Here is a 26,852-nt window from a genome sequence, read left to right on the forward strand (position 1 = left end):
CGACCCCAAAGTTGCTTACATCCCAAACCAACGTTCAGCAGAGCAGTAGCCGGGAGGAAAGGAAGCAAGGAGAGGAGGAGAGGGATTGGCGAGGAGAGGGGAGGGCAGGGGCCCGGCAACACTTAGCAGACACCAGCCCCAGAGCAGACTCCACCGGCCTTTTAGCAAGGAGAAAAGCTTTCCTAGGAGCAGACACTGGCACGGACACTGCTGGGAACATTCTGAGAAAGCCTTGGACACATTAGCGCTAATCCTAGCCTGCCCATTACCGGCCTGAATGACTTCATACAGAGAAATGTGTTCTGGTGAAAATGCCGAGCATCGCCGGGACCTCACAGCCTGGCTGACCACCAGCGTGATCCGGGGCCTGATTAGCCCAGAGCGGCAGGGCTGCTGGCCAACTGCACCAAATTAAGCGTTCCCAAATTTTAAGTTCTCCAGCAGTGGGCTTCGTGCTGGCTGCTGATGCATGAGGTAGCATTTCGAGTAACAATTAATTAGAGAATAAAGCAGAATAAACAAGCAAGGGACATCAAATGGAATTAGTATAATTCTGCCTTTCACTTCATTTTACATTCAATCAGAGAGGGCCAACAAAGTACCCGGGGCTGGAAAGAAAACCGCCAGGAGCATTCAGCCACCCCCTGACTCCTTCCATCCACCGCTGCTGCCAGGAACACCACACCCACAGCCAGTCCCCCAAAACCTACCCAGGCCGGAGAGAGACCTGCCAACTCCAGGTTGTCGCCTCTTTGCCATTAGACCACCAGGGCGCACCCAGCATCAGCTCATATAGTACTTCTAGTTTTCTGTTCCCAAACTCATGGATTCTTTGTTAAACTGGTGGGTCTGACCCCTAATGAAGTTGTTTAGAAAAAAATCATTGATTATCCCAGGCACCAAAAAAATAAGCACGTACACCAAGTATCATTTGGTAATATGCAAACAACACCTGCTCCGGGTGCTAACATATCCCAAAGCAGAGCTGCCCACCTCTGCCAAGAGCTGGAAATTTATTTTATCCCTAGAGGCTTACACCTGTCAACAAAGAGAGGAAAATTAAATGGAAAAAAACAACAAACAACGGCCTCAATTTTGCTGCAAAAATCCCTGGCAGTGACTAATAACCAGGTCTCCCACTAGCCGCCCCCAGCCTCTCAGCATCTGGGCAGGCGTTGGGTCACCCGTCAGGGACCAGTCAGGAGACAAGTTGTGCTGGGGTCTCCTCCTTCACGGTATGTGCTGTGGGCCCAGCATCCAGGGATCCCCACGTCCGCTTCAGCCATGCCCAAGCAGACAGTGCCTGCAGCCCACCTGAGCCACCCCCAGGGAGCCCTGGGCAGCGCTCCTGGGCCCCAGGCCCCACCACCTACCTCGTTGATGAAGGAGTGTGCCCCCAGCGGGCTCAGCAGAAGGATGGCACGGCGCAGTGTGTCCCGGTAGCGGTTCAGCTCCTCTGTCTTCATCGTGGTGAAGAGGCTGGTGAACACGTGGCTAACGTTCTTGTCCACCTTTTGTAAAGAGACATCAAGGCCCAGCCGCGAGGCCTGGTCCAGAAAGCTTTGGAGCCCACGGATATCTGAGCAGTGGAGAAGACGAGGGGGAGAGAAACATCTTTAAGCGGGAAGGGACCTTGGAGGGCATCTAACTCCAATGCTACCCCCTCCCATATGGGCCTTGAGCAAGGACTCAAGTCTGCCTCCATGGTCCAAAGAACAAAGGCTGGAAGACATGTATTTAGTCCCAATGTCCCTCAGCAGCATCCAGCCCCTGGGTAAGTTTCTCCCACCATAGGGAGCACTTCCTGCCATCCAACAGGTCCTGTGGCCACAAGTGTCCTGCATGATAAGCTCCTTTTCTCTCCCTATTGCTTTCACCCAATGGGAGTGAAGGTTCTGGGAGTTCTGTCCTGGTTGCTACATGTGGTAGTGGTCTCTAACCCTGGACCCCTGTTCCCTCCACCTGGCTCTGCTCCTCAGGGCTATGACTCCTTGACCCTTAACGGTGAGCTGAGGCCACTGACTGCCCTGGTCAGAGCAGGCCCAGCCTCAGTCCCTGTAACTGAACAGCCTGCACCCTCACAGCCTCCCTGAGGCTTGGGACTCTGTCTTGTTCCAGGGACTTGATTTTCCTGGATGAGCTCTCCTCCTCCACCCTCTTTCCGGCTGGGGTGATCTCACCCCAAGTCCAACGAGAACTCTGCATCCTGACTGGTTCAGGGGTAAGCAGGTGGTCCAGGATGGTCCTAGACTGAGCACTGTCCTGACACTTTGGTGGAGCACCTGGGAGAGAGGTCTGCTCTTTTCCCTGTGGTCACCAAGGGGTCAGGATGCAAGCCCAGGGCAGGGGGGGAGCATGGAAAGCTGGAATAAATTACCAGGGAGCAGAAGCCCATAAGGAGCTTGGGGTCCAGCTACATCAAATATTAGTGCACGGGCTTCCCTGGTGGTGCAGTGGTTGAGAGTCCGCCTGCCGATGCAGGGGACATGGGTTCGTGCCCTGGTCTGGGAAGATCCCACATGCTGCAGAGTGGCCGGGCCCGTGAGCGCTGGCCGCTGAGCCTGCGCGTCCGGAGCCTGTGCTCCGCAACAGAAGAGGCCACAACAGTGAGAGGCCCGCGTACCGCAAAAAAAATATATATATATATTAGTGCAAACCTACTCTTGTGATGGCCGGGGCTGCTGAATATTTTTTTTTTAACCAGGGCCCAAATCTCTCAGCGGCAGCCCTGCATGAGCCATCTGGCTTCTCCTAAAGGAGATCTGCCCAAGAATGGAGCCAGCAAGCAGGTCCAAGAGTGGGGCACAGTCCCTATGATGTCATTTAAACCTCTGGGTCCACCTATGAAGCCTGTTTCTCCTGGATTTTTCAGTTTCATGGGCCAAAGAATACCCTTTTCTGCCTAAGCCAGCTTGAGCTGGATTTCTGTCGCTTACAGCTCAGAGTCTCAATGCATAGGCCACTTTTTCAAGTCTGGGATGTTTCCTTCATCTGGTCCATATCTGTGTGCCAGCTCCCAAAGGCAGGCCCCACGCCTGAGCCACCCCCTCCAGAGGACACTGGGCCAGTCCATATTGCACACGTTGTACTCCCCCAGTGCCTGGGATGTCCGTGGGCTGCCCGGGCATGCCCTGGCCCATCCAGTCACCCAAAATCAAATTCAAAGGATACAGTGTTAATTCAACCCGATTGTTTTTCCCAACCAGTTCCTCTTCCAAACTTTCACTTCATGCCCATTCCACAAATTTCATGAATTCTACACGTACCAGGCAGCATGCAAGCTGCTACCGTGGTTCCCTCACTGCCCATCTTGCTGGGAGGTTGGCTCACCAGTAAGTCTAGTCCCAGCTGGATATGACAAGAGCAGCCATGGAAAAGCAAGCACAGAGCCAGGGAGGCCAGAGCACCATGGCAGTCATAACTGGGGTGCTGGGGGGAATGTGCACAGAGTCCCTCTGTTCCCACGATGGGGGGAAGCCCTGGAATAGGGTCTGAGTACCTGTTGTTGACTCAGACACTTAGAACTTAGTACAGTTCCATCCACTTTGTGCCTCAGTGTTTTCATCTGTAAACTGGGGATGAAAGTTCCTGACTAACATTTTCATAGGACTGTGAGGAACCACAGTTCTTGAAGGTACCACCTGCTTGCATCTCAGGGGCCTGCACCTGGGAGGCATGGAGAGCCTACATCCTAATGGTCCATCTGAGGGCACAGCAGTGCCCAAAAGAGGACCCCTGGGCCCCTTCCAGAGATTGCAAATATGAGACTGATATTCAAGTCCATGTGTTCAAGTCCAGCCATGACCTCAGCCAGCCTGGTCTATCGGCAGCCTGGCCCCTGGAGCACAAATATGCACCCAGAGCTGCCTGTCTGACAAAGCACAGAGGTCTCAGTGCTGCTCTGCCCACTGATCCAGACAGGAAAAGGTGCCAGGAAGCAGGACGGGCCCTCTGCACCAAGCCCCAGGGCTCCCCCAGAGGTGACCAATGGAAGACCACACAGTGCCTTGCACCTGCCCTGGCACCAGGGGCTCCCAACACACGGGCCCCGGGATGTCAACACCCCTCGGATTCCCAGAGAGGCCATGCAGTTCCCAACAGTCTGCTTGGGCCCCTAGAGATCTGTAGCCTTTAAAGCCTCTTGAAAGAAAAATTTGAAGAGGTTCTTCAGAGCTTCTTCACCTATCAGAGGGAATGGCAGGCAAATGGGCAGAGACGGCTCAAGGAGAAGAAGTATAGCAGGGGGAGGGGACCGCCACCTAGGAAAACTCAGGGCTGGTGTCAACACCGGCCCCTCCCTCTCCTGACCACAGCATAACTCACGCCTGCCAAGGGCAAGCTTGAGAACATCTCAGCACCGAGCAGACACCCATGCCTAAACCAGCAGTGCGCTCCCATGCCGGGCATGCAGTATCTTGCACCCAAGTGGCCCATGATGGTTTCCCCTCAATCTGGGCTGTCACTAGCCACCTGTAGCTATTCAAATTTAAACTTAATTTCATTAAAATGAAATAAAATCACACGCTTAGTTCCTCCGTCACACTACTCAGTGGTCGCAATCTGGCTGGTGGCAACCACATTGAACAGCACAAATATAGATCATATATGATGGATCATCACAGCAAGTGCCAGTACAGGGTCTGCCTGAGAAGCTGTCTTTTAACCTGTGCAGTGTAAATGATGGTCCCAAATATGGGAGATGAGCTGCATTCAGGCCTCCCTATTACCATGCCTCTTGCCCTGTCACTTTGAAGACCATTCTAGCTCCTACTACAGGTTCAACCACGCGACCTGCTTTGACCCATGAGACCATTGTGACTTGGTATAAGCCGAGATTTGAGGAAGTGTGCATTTCTGTTTCCACTCCTGGACCCTGCCACCACCGTGAGAACAGCCCTGGACTAGCCTCCAGAAGGATGCAGACGCGTGGAGAAGAATCAGACGGACCAGGCAGCCACCGCTGGCTACATGTCAGCTGAGTTCAGATACACCAGTGAGCCCAGAGCAGAAGTTCCTGGTTGATCGATAGACTCACACACACACAAATGACTGTTGTTCTAAGCCACTAATTTTGGGGATGGTTTGTTTCTCAGCAATAACTAACTGATAAACCAAGTTCATCAGATGCATTATATCTAATACGCCTTCGGAAAAGTTCACTGAAACAGCAAGGCCTGTATCTTAAAAAGTCACCCACACACACAGCTTCCCCACATGGGGCCGAGTGTGAGCCAGTCCTGGGGTGAGCACACTGGTAGCTTCTGCAGCGCTATCGCTTCGCCTGGACACCCATGCCCTCACTGCCCGTGGCCTTGGCTCTGACCCAGATCTGAGCACAGCTGATGGGACAGGGATAAAGGCAGCGCTCCGAGACCCACCATCTACCAGTTTCCACTCCACTTCTGGCGCCTTTCAAGGCCATTACAAGTATTTAAAGTGGCAGAGACTGGCACGTCTGCAGAGCCATACTTTACGTGAATACATGCGCAAAGAGAGCTCCAGGGTGGCTCTGTGTGTGTGCGCATGGGTCCACCAGTCTGGTAGGGGTCCAGGAACCTCACGCATCACACCAGCATGGCCGGTCCTCACAGGCTGGGGAAGAAGTCCCCTTCAGTCTCTTCCTTGAGGTCCCCCTACCCGAATCCATCTCAAGCCATAGGACCGTTTCACTTCCTCAGGGAATAGGAGGTGCCATGGGGGGTGGCAACCGTCTCGGGACCCACAAGGACGCACGAGGACATGCACACACAGAGAACACAAGCCCTCAGAGCTCCTGCACACGCTCAGCTGCTGTGTTTCTGCCTTCTGTTCAGGCAGGCCCTGATGGAACTGAGCCATCAGAGAGAGTTTAAGCTCCCTGTCAGTGGCTGGCTCCCCACACCTGGAACAAGTGACGCAGGCTGAAAGCAGTGCTCCTGAGGGACCGTGGCCCCGGCTACAGCCACCTGCTCCCACTTGGCTGAGAAGGTCAGCCCTCAGCCTCTGAAGGTCTTGTTCCGTTGCACTTGAGGAGAGCTGGGGGGCAGAAAAACAGTCAAGAGCACAAGCTAACTTTGCCGCCCTCCTGCTGCTCCCCAGGAATGGGGCCAAGGAAGTCCACGTCTCCAGTGAAAATCCTTTCCTCCCTCAAGAGACTGAGTTTGTAACACCACCCGACCTTCATCCCCCAAGAAAGCCAGCTGTCCACTGCTGCTCCCCAGAAAGGAAGAATTCTCCAAGAAGTTACACTAACGACAGAGATGGGGCTGCTCTCGGGGTAGCAGTGTGGGCATCCCAGGAGCCCTCTGTCCCTCTGAAGAGTTCTGGACCTTGGCCCAGGCCCTTCCACTGGGAGCTCTCTGTGCAGACTGGCCAGCCCAGTCCACTTATGCTGGTGCAGCTCCCCCGATCAGACCCACCTCCGCTAGAGAGGGAGACGAGGGGGCCACAGTGGGCGTCACATCAGCCGCAGCCCAGAAAGGGCAGGAGAAGGCAAACGGCCCACAACTCTCCAAGGTGGCAGCGGGGAGGGTGCGGGGGACACGAACCGTGAACAAGGGCATCGGCCACCCACAGGGGTGACAGGGAGAGGCTCCCAGGAGAGACACCCTGCTCCCCAGAGAAAGGAAGCAGTTCAGGGAACAGGGCAAGTGCATTCCTGCGAGGAATCTGATGTGACGACACCCCAGGACAGGCCTCAGCTGCCTTGGCCCACCCTCTGGGCTCTCAAAGGACCTGCTCATCAGAAGTCTTTGCAATACCAGAGTCGTCCTGTTGACATTCATTCATCCCTCCTTCCCTCCAATATTCACTGAGAGCTTTCTCTGTGTTGGTCCCTCTCCTAGGGGGTCTGGAGAACAAGAATGAATGAGCCCACGGTGTTCCCACTAGCACGGGACTTACATTTCAGGGGCTGGAGAAGAGACTGGAAACAAATAAACAATAGATAATTTCCAACAGTGGTGTGAGCGCTGAAGAAAGGAGAGACTGGGTTGCAGGAAACTGCAGAGGGTCGGGTGGGAGAGGCCCCTGTGAAAAGCATCGGTGAAAAGGAGCCAGCCCTGGAAACCACCCGGGGAAGACCACTCCTGACCGAAGAAACAGCACGTGGAAACATCTGGGACACTGAATGAAGAAGGGCCTTGCTCACCCCACAACGGGGACCAGGAATAGGGAGGACCGGAACTGTGGGGCTGCCAGGGAAGGAAGCTGGGGCCCCACCACCAGCAGTGGAGGAGGTGAGCACATGCATCCCCCGTGCCCGAGCCCTGGGCCTCCTCTGCCCCATCCCTCCTCCCCTCCACAGACCAGCTTCCGAATGCTGGGCCCAGGCACCCTCTGGCACTTCCCGGCACTCACCTCTCTGCCCACTGCCACGCACACCACGCTGCTCTGAAGCTCTTGCCAAAGCCATCAACAAACGGAGACCCTCCTCTCTCTTCATTTTCCATGGGTTCTCCGGAGCACCCAGCCTGTGACCACTCATCCTTGAAGTCCTTTCTCCCCTCCCTGGGCTTCCAGACACACACATGCGCTCCTGCCTCTTTCCTGATCCCTCCCCGCATGCACTCCTGCCCACATCCCCACATTCCTGGGCTTCCCTCTGGCATCACCCATCAGCCAGGCTTGGAGGACATCAACAGCAGACACCCAGGCTAGCCAAGGGCTCTCCACTTCTCCTAAACATCCCGTCATGAGCCCATCTCCATGATCCCTTCCTGGGTTCAGGCACCATCATCTCCTCCTTGGGACTTCTGCCATAGTCTCCGACGAGGTCGCCCTGACCCCGGGGTCCTCCCAGCCAATGCCTTCCTCCGCCAGGATGTTTTCAGAGTTCATATCTGCTCATGATATAGCCCTCCTCTAAAACCTTCCATGAATAACACATTTCTTTTAAAGTTGCCAAGAAATTAATGTTCACAAAAGAATCCATCAATCACAAACAAACAATAACCCTTCCAGAGACTTTATTATTGTATATAAATAAACTCCATACATCTTAGCCTGATACATAAGAGACTCTCTGGTTTTAACAGCTTTTTTTTATTTTTGCTTTTGTATCACCATCACCTTCTTCCACCACGACCACCAGAAACCATGCACCCAAACCCCAGTAAAAAAAGCTCTTTGCCTTCCCCTGGACACCCCGCTACACACACACCACACACCCCACCACACACACACACACACACACACACCCCATACACGCACTCATACTCTCAGCCTAGATGCTCCCAATTTGAAATTTACGGAGCCCCTACCTTTCCATCAGACTCAACTGAAATCATACCTCCCCCGAGGCCATCTCAGATCCTCAAGTCAGAATTCATGCCTCCCTGAAGTTTCATAGCTCAAGGACCTGGGAAGCAGAAACTAGGTCTTTCTCATTTCTTTGTCCAAGCCCAAGGCTCAGTGACTAGCACAGAGTCAAAGACAGTCAAAGTCAGCGGAATCAAACTGAATCGAAGCAAGAACCAGCACAATTGTCCTGTATCTGACGGAGGCACAGTCCTGCTAAGCAAAAAAGCTGTAACTACCCCACTCCTCCTTCTGAAGAAAGAATCACATAGTCATGGGTATTTAAAATACTTTCTAAAAAGTAACTGAAATGAAAGAACACATTTCAAATTGCTTCTCGTACTATCTTCAATGTCCAAGAAATGTCCAAGCACTGAGAGTACTTCTAAACAATACGTTACCATCTATAATATATATGTATATGTATGAAGGCTGCCACCTCACACCCAGGAAGTTCAAAGTTAGAAGTGTTTGGGGATTATTGGCAAATTTTCCAAAAGCTGAGACGCAACTTTCGTTCTACTGACTTTTTTTTTTTTAACTCCTTTCTTATCTGGCCCCCAAATACATGGTTCGAATTTCTTCCCAGCTAGAGTTGACCCAAATTCGAGTTCATTTCCAAGACCTCTGCCCAGGGTCCTCTCCTCCTTAACTGCTCACCCCCCTCCACAGCACCACCTTCAAATGCCACCATCCTTGTCATTCATGGAACAGCTACAGAACTGGGGTGTGTTGGAGGCTGGGTCTGCAGGGGAGGAAGCAGCCACCATTTCCAAGAAAAGAGATCACAAAGACCTACCTGCTGCCAATCCAAAGTGATACCCCTTCCCTCTGCTCAGAATCCATTTGGTGCCTCACCTCCTAGAACTCAGCTGCCCAGCTGTGCATTCCCTCCCTCCCTTCTCCCTCCCTCTTCCTCAAATATTTCCTGAGCACTGCTCTGGGAACAGCAGAATTTGAAAACTTCACAGCCCAGTCCTCAAGGAGCTCTCAGTCCTGCACGTAAGACTTAGCCCAAAGCAAAGAGTGGCTTCGCCCTGTCACTCAGTGAGCGCCTCCCATGTGCCAGCATGTGTTCCATTTGTAGACTACATTTCTCGGATGCATTATCAATCCATGTTGGTGTGATAAAGGGCATCTCTATGGGAGTGAGGTGGTCACAAAGCAGGCCCATGGCAGTTCAGCAAAGACAGGAGCAGAAATGCACAGATGCGGTGCATCCAGCCGGCTCTCAGTAAAGCAGGATGCAGGCCTCTCACTGTCATGAGATGACAAGGTCCCCCAGGGCAAATGCCCCCCCAGGGCCCAGGCAGGGGCTGGCTTCAGGTGAGCAGGAAGACCCTCAGGGGCTGTCCCACCTTCTTTGGTGGCGCAGTGCCACTGTTTTATGTTTCTTGGCAAGGTTCTCATCTGGGAAGGAGGCCTCCCTCTCCTGGTCACAATCTCAGCTGCCCAGCTGGCCCTGAGAGTCCTCCAGAGTGACCTCCCATCCCCAACGCCCCCCGCCCCCCAAAAACCCTGCTCTCTTTAGTAATCATGTCTCTTATCAATACTTTTGGTATTCTGATGGCATCTGGAGCTCTGCTGACCCTGGAGGACTGCCCCTCAGAGGGATAATCAATTCCCAGAGATAGTAAACAACTCGCCCCAGAGCACCCCGTTCACATGCAAACCAACCAATCCAGGGCCTGCACCCTCAACCACCTCCTCTACGGGACTCGCACACGTTGAGCCACTATCCACCCGCTCCAATCACCCCAGGACCAGGCAGCAGACAACTCGGGACACCCCTGTGCCCCACAGCCTGCCAAAATTATTCAAACCAGCCACTCCTAAGCCTGCTTCCCACACCTCACCCATTCTTTCCTGCAGAAATCACTTGAAGGGCTCTTGCCCATAGTTTCCTTTCTCCCTCTGCCTCCTCATCAACCCTGGTGCATCCCCCAGTGGCCACCCAAGGCATGGTGCGCCCCCTCCACCTGGGAATTGTCACAAACTATCCTTTCAATGGAAGTTGTCTCCTGATCTACTGGCCTTGTCATACCTGAGTAATAATAGAACATCCTCTGCATGGTGACCTGGGATGCAGCTCAGGGAGGGGCACACAGAAGTAGCCCCACTGGCCACACTGCCTGCCCCCTCCCCCGGGGGGTCACAGAATAAGCACAGGCATGGGTTCGAATCCCACCCTTCACTAGCCCAGTGACCTTGGGCAGTCATTTCTCTGAGCCCGTTTCTTCTGCAAACAGAGCTCATTCCACCTTCCTCCTAGAAGCACTGTGATCCTTCACTGAGTGACACACGTTACTGCCAGCACAGCGCAAGATAGATGTTCAGTGGCTGTCAGCTCCCTTCCAATCTTCTCATCAGCACCGGAAATGCCCCCCAAAAAGGCTCCCAAATGAACAAATCATCTCTCTTGTCCTAGAGGCTCAGCAAGAAGGGAGGTGTGGGCTTCCCTGGTGGTGCAGTGGTTGGGAGTCCGCCTGCAGATGCAGGGGACACGGGTTCGTGCCCCGGTCCAGGTGGATCCCACATGCCGCGGAGCGGCTGGGCCCATGAGCCATGGCATCTGAGCCTGCGCGTCCAGAGCCTGTGCTCCGCAGCGGGAGAGGCCACAACGGTAAGAGGCCCGCATACCACAAGAAAAACAACAACGAAGGGAGGTGCCATCCTGATAATCGGATGACACGACAGAAGACTAAAAAGGTCGGCTCTCCCTTCTGTGATAATGGAAGTTCCAAAGTTGTAAAGTGGCGGAAGGGGAAGGTCTGTCATCGAAAACTCTCTGAGAAAGAGACCAAATTTCTGCCCATAATAGGGGCCAATAATATCCAGGAGCCTTCTGTTCAAACAGATCTCAGAACAAGCCACGAAACTATACATGAGCAGATTCTGTAAAGGAGAAAGGGTCGTCTGGGTAATTGCTTGTGAGCACATTTACATGGTGTGTGCACACACATATGTCATTTCAGACACAGGAGTCCATGCGTGAGCCCTACTCACACGCACTGCCTGGAGCCCTGGCAAAGGAGGGCACAGCGTGATCACAACATGCTCACTTCTCCCCAGATTCTGTTCCTTTCCATTTAGAAAGCAAACCCAAGGGAAAAACATTTTAAATAATCAGGCTGGCATATCAAGATTAAAAACAATTTAAAATAAACATCTACTCCGGCACTTTGGAAAAAACATATCATGCTGCATTAAGTGCTTTGAATTAAGTAAATTACACCAAGTAACTAATTTACATAATGATCAAAATTTGCATTTTACACATGTTATGATGAAAATAGGTTTATAAAAGAATTCTTCACCAACTTCTGTTCCGAGTTGGGTTCCAGTATTTGGATAAAATTCTGCAGTGCTGATCTGCTACTGTCTTCCGTGTTTCAAATCTCTGGCTCCTTCAATATTTTTTTTTAATCTGGCAGGTCCCTTATTCCCACTGCAATAAATAGTCCCTTTGATTTGCAATTCCCTTCCATCAACTGAGAGAGATCATATTTTTAAAGAAACCATAATACACTAATGATTCTTAGAATTTTCACAAATAAAGTTTGATGTTCCTGTCACCTTTCACTTACGAGGTATTTGGTATTGATTTTAGCAATTCTTCCTCCACGATTTGTAGTATTGACTTAAAGTCCTGCAGTTTTGGTTGCCATCTTTTCAGGATGAGGCATCAGAATGGCACTTCTCAACAGGCCTGCACCAAAAGGCCCCTCAGAAAAGAAGCAAGACCCCACTGGACATACTCGACATGCCCGGAGGAGGCTGAGCACGAAGTCCTTAAGGAGACTGACCACCGGCCCCACAAGGCCACCCTGTGCCTTTCGGTCCTTGGTGCCCAGCAAGCGGGCCCAGAGCCAGAACTCCCTCTCCAGGAGCTGCTGGATCCTTAGATGCTTCCTTTATTCTCTCCTTCTCCACAGCCTGTGAGGAAGGGACAACCTTCCCATTTCACAGATGAGAAAAATGAAGCCAGAGAAGTTGAGTCCCTCCATCAACACCACACAGCCAGCAAGAGGAACAACCCACAATCACGCGTTGAGAAATTTCTGGATGTTTTTCTGGACTTCTTTCTAATTTAAGTAAGATCCTGAAGCAAATGTGGAAGAGTAATTTCCAAGTGTTTACCCAAAACAGCCATGTTTGAATTTCCAAGGAGCTCCAGAGATGCTGACTTTGCTTTCTGATAATGCCACAGACAAACGCCCTCCCTCCATGGCGTGGCGGGAACGATGCCGTGTGGTGAGGAAGATGGAATCATGCTCACTGCACTTGCTTATTAAGGCCTGGTGTGGTGCCAGCACCATGCTAAGCATTTTGCACATACTGTCTTATTGAGTCCCCATGACACCCTGATGTCTGGCCCAAAGTCATCCAGCCCTTTAGAGGCAGGACTAGGGTTCAAATCCAGAGCTCTGATGCCAGAGTCAGAGCTCTTTACTCACATTCGCCAATCAGCCAAAGGTACCTGGGAAGGGATGGGAAGGAGGCAGGTCAGAGTCCCCCACCGCGTGCACATGCTGAGCCAGGGGCGTGTCACACACACTTCATCTGAGCCTCACACACCCCTAGGGAATGGCCAGATCATGCCTATTTCACAGATTAGCCCCCGGCTCACAACAGAGCTGATTCGACCCCAGAGCCATATACTGTCAGAGGCTCTGGTCTGTGTCACATCCAGGCATGGGACTTGCTGATGGTGGCCAGGGTTTCCCCCAGACCCCTGCCCAGGCCTACAGAGAGGTCATCTCAAGCACACAGGGCTCCAGAGAGACCACACAGCATGCTGGTCGAATGCTGGAGTCTAGCTTTTAGGAATGGCAAGAAGATGGAGATGTGACGCGTGCTATTACCAGCTGTTAATTTGCAATCAGTTTTAATAACTGACACTACACAGTGAAATGCAGCATCTTCATTAATTCCGTAAATTCTCGCTGTAGGGAAAAGCCCGCGCTCCCGGAAACGGCAGCTCGACTGGGCTGACTTGGAAGCAACCCTGGGCCAGGTTCCACATCTTCAGACCTGCCCCAGGGGGTGCCCAGGGATGCCGCCTGCTGACCCCAATCCTTGCTGCCCCAGGACCAGCAGCAGCCTCCCACCTCCCAGTGCCAAGGGTATGGGACTGGCCCCCGACTCAGGCTTTCTGCAAGCGTCTGGTGCCCACTGTGCCACAACCGTTGTGGAGGCTCGAGAGACGGATCGACAAGGAGCTCAATGGAAACAGACACGCGAGCAATGCTTGAAGACGTGCTAGGACCCACGAGAAGTACCTGGGAAGCAGTCTGTTTCCCCAGGCAGTGTCAAGCGAGGAAAGATCTCCAGGAAGACTTCAGAGAGCTCAGCCCAGGAGCTGGAGCCTGCGGGTCCAAGTGGCCTTTTCTAAGTGGACAAGAGAGGGAAGTGTACTCCAGACCAAGAGAACATCAGGATCAAGGGCCTCGTAGAACCCAGCAGCCCACCTGGGGGACTTGCTGATGGCTCTATTTGGCCATCAGGGACACAGGGCTCGATGTGCCCCTGAGGAGGATGGCCACAGTGGCATTCTTGGGACTGACCAGAAAGCAGCAGAAGGAAGATCATCATAGTGGTCTCTGGGTCCGCTGAGACCAGGGCTGTGGCCACAACCCCACCGAGGGACCGAGGGGCAGCAAATTCAGTTGCTCTGGAGGCAGCCTGGAGCCCTAACGTGCGCCTGAGTGTGCCCCACGGCTGCAGCCAGGAGGCCTGAGCAGCTGCTGCCCAAATCCTGTGGGGGCCTTTCCAAAGCAGGGCTCTGGCTCCCGGGTAGGAGAGAGTCGAAGAGCCTCAGCTGCCACCTCTGTAAAATGGGCAGGGTGATGCGTCCTAGGCGGTAGGACCATTGTAGGGAGCAAGCGGGATGACGGATACAAGCACCTGGGCCACAGTCCAAGTGTGGGGGGGCGGGGCTTGGAACGATGGGCCTGCCTCACCAGTGACACCACCATCCCCATGCCACCTCCAGCGCCGCCCCGCCCCTTCTGCTCCTCCCCAGCCCTGGCACAGGAAACCTCTGTCTTCACAGCTCTCTGCTGACCTCATGACAAATGTTCTTCTACTTATGCATTTAATTTACATAATTACTCTCTGATATTTACTCGGATTTAATTTGTTTCCTCTGGAACTTGCCTTTGAAGAGGCAGTGCCAACCAGAGACAGGAGTAAAGCGCAGCAAGGGGCTCACAGATGCCACCGCCCCTCTCCGGGGGCCTCCAAATGCCGCCTCTGCAGAAGGACCGGGCTCTGCCACCAAACAGGCACTATGCACAGAGCCTCACACCTCCCGGTGTCAGATGGGGGCCAGGCTGGGGAGGATCACTGCCCGCGAAGACCTCACAGTGGAGAGAGAGATGCGTAAACGCCAGTCCCAGGAACGACTCTCTATGCCAGCCCCAGAGGGAAGTGTGGGCAGTGCCAGGTGGAAGGACGGCAGGAGTCCTCTGCTCAGGAGTGATGGGGAAGTGGTGGAGCTGGGCGTCAGACTGAGCTGGAGTCCGGAGGCAGTGGATGGACTGATGGCATTGCCAGGACCCTCTTTGGTGCAGCAGAGTGGGGCTCCCAGGGGTGTTGTGTAAATGAGGTGGAGTCCAGGTCTGGGCAGAACACAGAGGGCAGCATGGACACACCGTGGGGTGGAAGAAAGGGTTTGATTTTGAAAAATCCGTTTGGCAGTTCTGTAAGAAAGGGCGTGACCTGGAGGGCAAAGGGCCATAGGCCATCAAAATCTCAAGGCCATGGCCCAAGCACAAGCACTGAGGTGGAGAGGAGGGCCTTCGGCTCAGAGAAAGGTGAGGGAGGAATTAAACATGAGGGACGTCGGGTTATGCTTGCCAGGCTGGTGGATGGGGAACCAAGAAGAGAAATATAGGAGGCGGATGGGGGACGGGGGCTCAGTCCTGAGTGGCCTCAGCCACTCAGCCCCACGCCTATGCTGGGAGCACAGGAGCGCCTCTCCTCCTTCACCTCTGCTCTGGGATGCTGGTGGGGATGGGTCCGCCCAGGCTCTGCTATGCTGCGAGGCTCATTCAGCCCCAGTTCTGAGCCTCTTTCCTCCTAGTTCCTGGGCTGCTGTTCCAGGTCGCTGGGCTGGAGCCTCCCGCAGATTCTGTCCTTTACAACTCATTGATGTTTGTGCACACACACTTACAAGTTCACACTCATACACGTACATGTTCACACACGTGCTCACACACTCACATCCATGCCCACATTCTCACACTCATGCATTCATACTCACACCTTCACACAGACTCACTGACACACACTCACCTGCACCCTCGCCCTCACGCTCACCCCCACACACACTCACTCCCACAGCAGCGTGCTGGAACCAGCCTGTACCATCTCATGAGAGGCCGTGGTTAAATTCTCAGGAATTTTGCAAGCCAGTTATCAAACACAGCCACTCTAAATTAAATCATATAAACGTATAATTAAACAAATTACATTACAAACAAAATTGACAAGTACACAAAGCTCATCACTTCCTAATCATTTTGCTACATTCTACTCTTATCTATGTCCATGGAGCTGTTAATGTCTGTTGTATCTGAAACACCACTTCACGGTGCATCATCCCTTCCCAACTCCACACTCAGTGATATCATGACGCTCAAAATCAGTCACCATCGGAGTATTTACACCCCAGAAACCAGCAAAACTATCAAGCAGGGCTTTCTGTTTCCCTAGAGAGCCAGGTGTTGAACACCTACTAGCACACCAGGGCTTACAACGCTGCACACATTCACGCTCCCCCACTCTCACACACGCACAGCTGCGTCCATGCTTAGCCACGCACACTCACACCCGCACTAACACACTCACACAGTGCCACTCAAGTCACGTACACACTCACACTGACACACACAATGCTCTCTCACTCTCTTACACACACGCCAGCGTTCCATTTCAGAAACCACAGCCATGCCCGGGAAGGAGACCAGAACCGTACCCTCTGTTCACCCTGGCCTCCCCCGACCCTCCCCTGGGCCTGGGAGCTGACTCCCCCGGAAGGCGTCTGTGCTGCAGCCTCCCCACACCGCCTGGAGGGCACCTCACGTTGGTAATAAAAGCAAGACGACGGCAGAGATCAGTCATAATGGGGTCGGTTGTCCACAGAGACGAGGAGCTCTGCAAGTCTGGGTGAGATGCCTGGACGCCCTGGCCCAGGCATCCCAGCCCTTCTGGGAGCAAACACAGATGGCCAAGGGCTTCTGTGGCCCCGTGAAGCCCTGTTAAATCCCCAAATTAAGCCCGCACCTATATTAATTAAGAGCCAGGATCTGCAGGCCTAATAGAACTGCCGGCCCACCTGTCACAAGCTAGTTAACTCCCGCCAGAACCTCTTGGGCCAGATTACAAATGGGATTCAGGGTGGGGGGCCAGGGGAGGCAGGATACTATCCTGAAATGTAAGTCGAACTTTCCTTCCAAAATACCATCCTCAGAGGCTTCCCTGGTGGCGCAGTGGTTGAGAGTCTGCCTGCCGATGCAGGGGACACGGGTTCGTGCCCCGGTCCAGGAAGATCCCACATGCCACGGAGCCGCTGGGCCCATGAGCCATGGCCGCTGAGCCTGCGCGTCCGCAACGGGAGAGGCCACAGCAGTGAGAGGCCCGCGTACCGCAAAAAAAAAAAAAAAAAAATACCATCCTCGGGATGATCCATCACACGCCCACCCCTGCCCGCACCCGCCACAAGCGAGGCCTGGACCGTGGCACCTTCCATCACCAGCCTCTGGAAGGTCCTGGAAATGCCAGGGCTGCTCCAGGGCTCCGAGGAGGATGGGGACAACTGGGCTAACAGTTTGATCAGTGTCAGTGGGGCAGGCCACAGTGACAGAAACGTGGCTGCCAGGGCCAAGGCCACCCCTGCTCCTCCCCCCAAGGGCAAACATCCTCCCTGCCAGGAGCATTGGGCTGGGGACGGGGGGAGCAAAGAGCAGTCACGGAGCACCTCCTACGTGCTGGCCCCGCACACTTCCCATTCATGACCTCCTCACGGCAAGCCTGTGAAGGCAGTATTAGTATTCCTGGTTTCCAGATGACAAAGCCGGAGCCCAGAGAGCTTCAGTCACTTAAGTAATAGGGGCTGACCCAGTCAGACCTGACTCCACCCCACTCTGCTGCCGCCAGAGCAGTGAAACAACAGAACGTCAAGCCCCTAGGACCATATTCCGTGCCCCGGTCTCCAGGAGGCCCCGAGTCCTGCCTGATTCTGGGCCAGCAACAATATCCCAGGGGGCCCATCCCAGCAGCAGCAGGTGTCTCTGGCCAGTGGTCAGGGATTCTGAGTATCTGATTCACCGTTGCACATCCTGTCCTCCAAGCATGACAGCTCAATAAAGAGTCATGGGGAAAATGTGTGAATTAACTAATGAAAGGCAATTCTCTGTCCAGGGGAGGAAGTCCATGTCCAAGAAGAGCCTCCTGGTTGAAGCAGAAGCCCGCACTGGAGCTGGGTCATGCAACTGGAGAGGAGGGGCTGGCAGGGCTGCCATTGCCGGCTGGCCTGGAGCACATGCCTCTGTCCACCATGCATTCCCCAGGAGCAGCAACCGTGGGGGACATCCTGGCAGTGCACCCAGCACTATGCCCTGTGGCCAGCCCTGTGCTCTCCCTATCTCACCTACCACCCCAGCAACCCCAGGAGGGCAGGTCTATCATCATCCCCATTTTACAGATAGTAAAACTGAGACTCAAGAATGCTAAGTGCTAGAGTCACCATTCCAAAGCCTCTGCCCTTAGCCTCTCTGCTTCATGGGGACGTGGCTGCCATACAGAACCTCCTCATTATTGTTAGCCCCCTTTGCCTTCCAGGAAAACCAACAGTTAAAATAAACCCACACTCTGCCCAGTATCCCCCTCCCAGGCCAGCACCATGGGCTGTCCAGTGTACTGAAGGCTGGGGACCGCCCTACCATGGCCCTGGGACTGAGCTGCCCCAGCCTGCAGCCGACGGCTCAGTGCCCACATTATCGAGCTCCACGGCTCTGGGTGGGCGGCCGGCCTGCCATTCTCCACAGCAGCAGCCACGCAGCCTCTGCTCCGGGCACCAAAAGGGCTCTTTCATAGCCCACAGCTGCCTTTTCCCCCAACTTCACAAGAGCAATTGGAGGTGCAGATTCCGATTCTGAGTCGGAGTTTTCTCCACGATCCTAGTGGTTTCCAGTTTAGAGGGAAATGAGCACCCCAGAAGTCAGTTAGAATTAACCCTACCATCCTGGAGCAGCAATAAAACTCCGTTAAGAGTGAAATATAGGCAGTACATCGCAAGCCCTGTCACTGGGAGAAAAGAGAGATCCAATTGTCTGTTGGCTGGCTCGTGTTCCCAGGCAGGTGGAAGTATCAAAGCTCTGGCAGAGCTCTCCCTCTTCATCCCCACTCCCCTGCCTTTTCCTCTGACTACATGCATCAGCATAAGGGAGGGACAGGTTGATGGTCCTCAGGGCTCGCTTGTGGGAGGCGGGGGGTAGAGAGTGCTGAAGCGGGAAAGTCATGAATCTCAGGCAGGGCTCTACTGTGTGCCCCTCAAGAAAGGTCTGAGGATCCGCTGCACAGATCGCAGGCCTGGGGAGGAGGTGAAGGCGGAGAAACATCCGGGGACTGAGGATCAAAGCATCCAAGCACTAGTGACCAAGTCTGCCGATGGGTAGGACCAAGCCCCCAGACACCCAGGGTCTGGCCCCGTCCACACTCTGAACTCACGCTCCTCCTGGAAGCCAGGAAGTCAGGGCTTAGAGGTCACCACGCACGTGCTGAACTACCAACTCCTTTACGATGAGGCGAACCAGGAGTTCAGAGATCAGGACCAGCATAGGATCCCAGACGGAAAGGGAGAGAGGGGATCTCAGACGATGGTGTTACTGTCAGTTTCTGCAGCCATGGGGGAGAGCAGCTGCCAGGGGATGGGGGTAGGGAGCTCCAATTAGCTGGGACTCGGGAGTCAGCACCCCATTCTCTCCAGAGTCCCAAGCAGCCTCTCCTCTCCCCTAGATGATATCATCCAGTCCTGGGGCTTCAAATACCATCCACACCTGAATTACATTACCACCCTGGACTCCGCCAGGATTTCCAGACCCATCTAGACACTCGGAAATCGGCATTTCAAACATAACACACCCAAAAAGGAACTCTTGATTCTCAATCGCCCGTTAGCTTTGTTCCCCTTTCTAATAAACAACATCACCAACCCTCCAGTGCTCAGGCTCCAAGCCTGGGAGTCTTCCTGGAGATTTCCCTTTTCCTCACTCTTCACCTATTATCCACCACAGACTTTAAACCCAACCTCTCCCTGCCAGTGCCACTGTTGTCCATGCCACCACCATCTCTACCAGAGGCTATTCTGACAGCCTACCGGGCCTCCCTGCCTCCACCCTCACCCTCCTGCAATCTGCCCACCACATGGCAGAGACAGTGATGTTCTTTTTTTTCTTTTTTTTTCATTGTCTGCTGTATTCTTTTTTTTAAAAAAAACATCTTTATTGGAGTATAATTGCTTTACAATGGTGTGTTAGTTTCTGCTGTATAACAAAGTGAATCAGTTATACATATACATATGTTCCCATATCTCTTCCCTCTTGCGTCTCCCTCCCTCCCACCCTCCCTATCCCACCCCTCTAGGTGATCACAAAGCACCGAGCTGATCTCCCTGTGCTATGCGGCTGCTTCCCACTAGCTATCTATTTTACGTTTGGTAGTGTATAATACGTCCATGCCACTCTCTCACTTTGTCACAGCTTACCCTTCCCCCTCCCCATAATCCTCAAGTCCATTCTCTAGTAGGTCTGTGTCTTTGTTCCCGTCTTACCCCTAAGTTCTTCATGACATTTTTTTTTTCCCTTAGATTCCATATATATGTGTTAGCATACGGTATTTGTCTTTCTCTTTCTGACTTACTTCACTCTGTATCACAGACTCGAGGTCCATCCACCTCACTAAAAATAACTCAATTTTGTTTCTTTTTATGGCTGAGTAATATTCCATTGTATATATGTGCCACATCTTCTTTATCCATTCATACGATGATGGACACTTAGGTTGCTTCCATCTCCTGGCTATTGTAAATAGAACTGCGATGAACATTTTGGTACATGACTCTTTGAATTATGGTTTTCTCAGGGTATATGCCCAGTAGTGGGATTGCTGGGTCATATGGTAGTTTTATTTGTAGTTTTTTAAGGAACCCCCATACTGTTCTCCATAGTGGCTGTACCAATTCACATTCCCACCAGCAGTGCAAGAGGGTTCCCTTTTCTCCACACCCTCTCCAGCATTTATTGTTTCTAGATTTTTTGATGATGGCCATTCTGACTGGTGTGAACTGATATCTCATTGTAGTTTTGATATGCATTTCTCTAATGATTAATGATATTGAGCATTCTTTCATGTGTCTGTTGGCAATCTGTATATATTCTTTGGAGAAATGTCTATTTAGGTCTTCTGCCCATCTTTGGATTGGGTTGTTTGTTTTTTTGTTATGGAGCTGCATGAGCTGCTTGTAAATTTTGGAGATTAATCCTTTGTCAGTTGCTTCATTTGCGAATATTTTCCCCCATTCTGAGGGTTGTCTTTTGGTCTTGTTTATGGTTTCCTTTGCTGTGCAAAAGGTTTTAAGTTTCATTAGGTCCCATTTGTTTATTTTTGTTTTTATTTCCATTTCTCTAGGAGGTAGGTCAAAAAGGATCTTGCTGTGATTTATGTCATAGAGTGTTCTGCCTATGTGTTCCTCTTAGAGGTTGATAGTGTCTGGCCTTACATTTAGGTCTTTAATCCATTTTGAGCTTATTTTTGTGTATGGTGTTAGGGAGTGTTCTAATCTCATACTTTTACATGTACCTGTCCAGTTTTCCTAGCACCACTTATTGAAGAGGCTGTCCTTCCTCCACTGTACATTCCTGCCTCCTTTATCAAAGATAAGGTGACCATATGTGCGTGGGTTTATCTCTGGACTTTCTACCCTGTTCCACTGATCTACATTTCTGTTTCTGTGCCAGTACCATACTGTCTTGATTACTGTATCTTTGTAGTATAGTCTGAAGTCAGGGAGCCTGATTCCTCCAGCTCCATTTTTTGTCCTCAAGATTGCTTTGGCTATTCAGGGGCTCCTGTGTTTCCATACAAATGGTGAAATTTTTTGTTCTACTTCTGTGAAAAATGCCATTGGTAGTTTGATAGGAATTGCACTATAACTGTAGATTGCTTTGGGTAGTATAGTCATTTTCACAATGTTGATTCTTCCAATCCAAGAACATGGTATATCTCTCTTTTGTCTCCTTAGGTAGGTTTATTCCCAGGTATTTTATTCTTTTTGTTTCAATGGTAAATGGGTGTGTTTCCTTAATTTCTCTTTCAGATTTTTATCATTAGTGTATAGGAATGCCAGAGATTTCTGTGCATTAATTTTGTATCCTGCTACTTTACCAAATTCATTGATCAGCTCCAGTAGTTTTCTGGTAACATCTTTAGGATTCTCTATGTATAGTATCATGTCATCTGCAAACAGTGACAGCTTTACTTCTTCTTTTCCAATTTGGATTCGGAAACAAGCAATGATGAACAACATAATAAATGAAATTAAAAATACTCTAGAAGGGATCCATAGCAGAATAACTAAGGCAGAAGAACGGATAAGTGACCTGGAAGATGAAATAGTGGAAATAACTACTGCAGAGCAGAATAAAGAAAAAAAAAATGAAAAGAACTGAGAACAGTCTCAGAGACCTCTGGGACAACATTAAATGCACCAACATTCGAATTATAGGGGTCCCAGAAGAAGAATAGAAAAAGAAAGGGACTGAGAAAATATTTGAAGAGATTATAGTTGAAAACTTCCCTAATATGGGAAAGGAAATAGTTAATCAAGTCCAGGAAGCACAGAGAGTCTCATACAGGATAAATCCAAGGAGAAACAGGCCAAGACACATATCAATCAAACTGTCAAAAATTAAATACAAAGAAAACATATTAAAAGCAGCAAGGGAAAAACAACAAATAACACACAAGGGAATCCCCATCAGGTTAACAGCTGATCTTTCAGCAGAAACTCTGCAAGCCAGAAGGGACTGGCAGGACATATTTAAAGTGATGAAGGAGAAAAACCTACAACCAAGCTTACTCTACCCAGCAAGGATCTCATTCAGATTTGATGGAGAAATTAAAACCTTTACAGACAAGCAAAAGCTGAGAGAGTTCAGCACCACCAAACCAGCTTTACAACAAGTGCTAAAGGAACTTCTCTAGGCAGGAAACACAAGAGAAGGAAAAGACCTACAATAACAAACCGAAAACAATTAAGAAAATGAGAATAGGAACATACATATCGATAATTATCTTAAATGTAAATGGTTAAATGCTCCCACCAAAAGACACAGAATGGCTGAATGGATACAAAAACAAGACCCATATACATGCTGTCTACAAGAGACCCACTTCAGACCTAGGGACACATACAGACTGAAAGTGAGGGGATGGAAAAAGATATTCCATGCAAATGGAAATCAAAAGAAAGCTGGAGTAGCAATTCTCATAACAGACAAAATACACTTTAAAATAAAGGCTATTACAAGAGATAAAGAAGGACACTACATAATGATCAAGGGATCAATCCAAGAAGAAGATATAACAACTGTAAATATTTATGCAGCCAACATAGGAGCACCTCAATACATAAGGCAAATACTAACAGCCATAAAAGGGGAAATTGACAGTAAGACAATCATAGTAGGGGACTTTAACACCCCACTTTCACCAAAGGACAGATCATCCAAAATGAAAATAAATAAGGAAACACAAGCTTTAAATGATACATTAAACAAGATGGACTTAATTGATATTTATAGAACATTCCATCCAAAAACAACAGAATACACATTTTTCTCAGGTGCTCATGGAACATTCTCCAGGATGGATCATATCTTGGGTCACAAATCAAGCCTTGGTAAATTTAAGAAAATTGAAATTGTATCAAGTATCTTTTCCGACCATAATGCTATGAGACTAGATATCAATTACAGGAAAAGATCTGTAAAAAATACAAACACATGGAGGCTAAACAATACACTACTTAATAACGAAGTGATCGCTGAAGAAATCAAAAAGGAAATCAAAAAATACCTAGAAACAAATGACAATGGAGACACGACGACCCAAAACCTATGGGATGCAGCAAAAGCAGTGCTAAGAGGGAAGTTTATAGCAATACAATCCTACCTTAAGAAACAGGAAACATCTCGAATAAACAACCTAACCTTGCAGCTAAAGCAATTAGAGAAAGAAGAACAAAAAAACCACAAAGTTAGCAGAAGGAAAGAAATCATAAAGATCAGATCAGAAATAAATGACAGTGATTTTTCTAAACGTGACGCGGATATGCCTCTGCCCTGCTTAAAACCCCACCAGCCTCACAGCACACTCAGCATAAAATCCCAACTCCTCACTCAGGACCTAAGAGGCTCCACATGACACAGCCCCTGACTTGATCTCCAACCCAATTTCTTTCTCTCCTCTCCTTCCCACCCTCCAGCCACACAGCCCTCGTCCTCCTTTTTGAACACTCCAAGTTCACTGCCACCTCAGGGATTTCACACCTACTGTTCCCCCTGTTGGAAAGCTCTTCCCAGTTTTTATCTTACTGCCTCCTTCAATGCATTGTGTTATGGATCCAAATGTGACCTCCTCAAAGGGACCTTCCTTGAGCTGCCGGGTGGCCCCGCTCCACCCTTACCTGTGAGTCTCTGCCACATCCCCTACCCTTTTCTTCACAATACTCCTCACCTCCTGAAATGATCATCTTCATTCATCAGTCCTCATGTGTTATCTTCCACTGTGTCCCCAGGGCCTGGAGCAGTGTCTGGCACATAGCAGGCAGTTACCAGATGTTAACTAATGGCCCAAGTAAAACTTGCTGCAGTGGGGCAAGCCCAAGTCTGGAACAAGCCTGCTCTGGGTTTGAAATCAACTCAGCTCAGCCCCTCATAGCCATGTGACCTTGGGCAAGTCACTTCAAATCTTTCTAAGCAGCAATTTCCTCATCTATATGATGATAATAATAAAAACCCCTTTGCACAGTGGATGCCAGGATTCCATGAGCTAGCAAGGGTAAGGTGCTTTGAGTGAACTTAGCAAACAGTCAATATTTTTATTAATAGCAATAGCAGCAGATGTGAAAATACCTGCGTGAAAGTGGGAACCAGAAAAATGACATATGAGCAGGGGAAAAGGAAAGAAATGTACATACACTGGACATCCCATGCCCCAGGCACTCTGCTGGCTCAGGAGGCCCCAGAGATGAACAAGCATCAGTGGTACCCTGGAACAGCTGGTGGGCTGGGGCAGAAGCCAGACCTGGAAACGCTGGGTCAAGTGGCAAAATTAAGAACTATATTAGAGGCACATGTAAATGCTATGGAAGCAGAGGGAAGACCTCGCCGTCATGAAGATGTGGAGGAAAGCAAGACAAAAGAGGCAGTGGATACCCAGCTTGGCGTCTGCCGAGCACACCCCTCTTCTTCTCGGAACAGCCCTGCTCTTGTTCCAGGGGATGTCTCCTTACCCTACTCCAATCTTGCAGTTCTCGTGGGGCTGCCTTCCAGAGTCCCCTGTTCCCCACACACTGGATTCAGGAGAGGGCACATGATCCAGGCCAGGCCAACAGAGCTACTCCCTGACTTTTTTCAAGCTGGTGGGGCTTTCCTGGTGATGCAGGGGACTCGGGTTCGTGTCCCGGTCCGGGAAGATCCCACATGCCGCGGAGTGGCTAGGCCCGTGAGCCATGGCCGCTGAGCCTGCGCGTCCAGAGCCTGTGCTCCGCAACTGGAGAGGCCGCAACAGTGAGAGGCCCGCGTACCGCAAAAAAAAAAAAAAAAAAGCTGGAACTAGGAGAAGAGGGTTACGCCCTCTAGCGACAAAGCACATCATGTAAGCTCAGGAGGTGAGAGCTGCCATGTTTCTTGCCGTATGGAGGAAGCAAGGCTGAGGGAATTAGCCAATATGCAGGTGGAGACACAAAGGGGAAAGGTGGGGATAAACCTTAGCCAGATATAAAGGAACTAGCTTATGCGACTGTTGGGGGCTAGCAAGTCTGAAATAGGTAGGACAGACCGCAGGGTGGAAACTCTCAGACAGATGATGCTGCCGTTTGGAGGCAGAATTTCTTCTTCCTCGGGGAAAGTTTTGGTCTTATTTAATGTCAACTGATTGCAGATCTTAACTCCATCTACAAAATACCTTCAAAGCAACACCTAGATTAGTGTTTGACTGAATAACTGAGTACTATTGACTCTGCCAAGGTGACACACAGAACCAACCATGGCAGAAGTGAAGAAGAGGCAGTAGGGGCAGTAAATACTGATGACACTTTCAAGACTCCTGCTCCGAGGGAAGACGGGAGCTTGGAGGAGAGGCAGGATGGCAGGGGAAGGAGCCGGGTTTCCTTGCCCTGCAGGGATGGGGGAATTGAATGGGAGGGAACTGAAGCAAGAGAAAGACTGAAATAACAAGAAACAGAGAAACTGATCTGAGAGGCAAGGCCCCTGAATGGAGCAGAGAGGATGAGTACTGGGGGCGGGGTGAGGGGGGGCGGTTCTCTCATTGCGCACTGCATCAGGGCCACGGTCAAGATCTACACAAGCAGTTCAGCATGGACACCAAACAACCAAATGGATGCTGGCTGCCGAATGGGAGGGACCAGAGTGCATCTGCTCCAAATCCTCGCCAGGCCCTGTAAGGAGGTGTAGTCGGTCACCCTCATTTCATAGATAAGGAAATGGATAGAAGACCAGAGACATTTAGTAATTCACTTGGGGCCCCACTGCTAGGAAGCAAGGCTGTGGACCTTGACGCGGGAAGAAAGGAGGAGAGGATGGGGGCCGATTCTACGTACCGCACCCCACCTCTTGCCGGGAATCCTAGAAGCCCACACACAGCAGCCCTAGACCCTTCGCCTTCTCTCCGACTGAGCTGGAAAAAAGGACAGAGGCCAAGGGCTCTGGAGTCTGAAATCTCTGTCAAAGAGGAAGCGCTCAGCACAGCTCAGGACAGGGCCTCACGCCCTGCAGGTTCCCAGCTCAGATGCACAGGGGGTCCTTCAAGGAACCCAGTGTCGCAGTTCAGGAAAAGGACCACAACCTGCCATGTTCCACCCTTTATCTCCTTAAAGCACAGCTGATGGTGTCCACCTGCAGAACATCCCCCACAGGCAACTCAGAGCCGGGGGCATGTGTCTGGGACCGAAGTTCTTAGGGCACTTCATCCCCATGGAAGACAGCAGAGGAAAAGTCCAGAGAGCGAAAGTGAGGTTATCCTAAGGATAAGCTGGGATCTGCCCAATGTATAAACGCCAAGTCGAGAGCAGGCAGTCAATAAAGACATCCATCTTCATCCTCTCCACAATTATCACTTGTTAGGTGTAGCACCCCAGGACCGCCTGCTGCTGACGGGCCTCATGGGGCTGCTGCCTCCCGACCATCAGGGCAGCTGTCTCCGTCTCTTGCTCTGACTCCCAGCTGCACTCCCAGGCTAGCTAGGTGTCTGCCCCAGAGGGAAGCTGT

The 26,852-nt window shown here is 51.1% G+C and overlaps 1 protein-coding gene across 2 annotated transcripts in view; it reads right to left on the minus strand.

The window, feature by feature from the left end:
- The window catches only part of GRID1 (glutamate ionotropic receptor delta type subunit 1), a 671,539-nt gene that overhangs the window by 469,174 nt on the left and 175,513 nt on the right, over positions 1-26,852 (minus strand). For both annotated transcript variants that reach the window (XM_032609306.1, XM_032609307.1), the window contains exon 4: positions 1,374-1,579. In XM_032609306.1, coding sequence (XP_032465197.1) covers positions 1,374-1,579 — 206 coding nt within the window. The remainder of the gene's footprint in view (positions 1-1,373; positions 1,580-26,852) is intronic.

The sequence above is a fragment of the Phocoena sinus genome, chromosome 16 (assembly GCF_008692025.1).
Source record: "Phocoena sinus isolate mPhoSin1 chromosome 16, mPhoSin1.pri, whole genome shotgun sequence".
In the NCBI taxonomy this organism is placed as follows: domain Eukaryota; kingdom Metazoa; phylum Chordata; class Mammalia; order Artiodactyla; family Phocoenidae; genus Phocoena; species Phocoena sinus.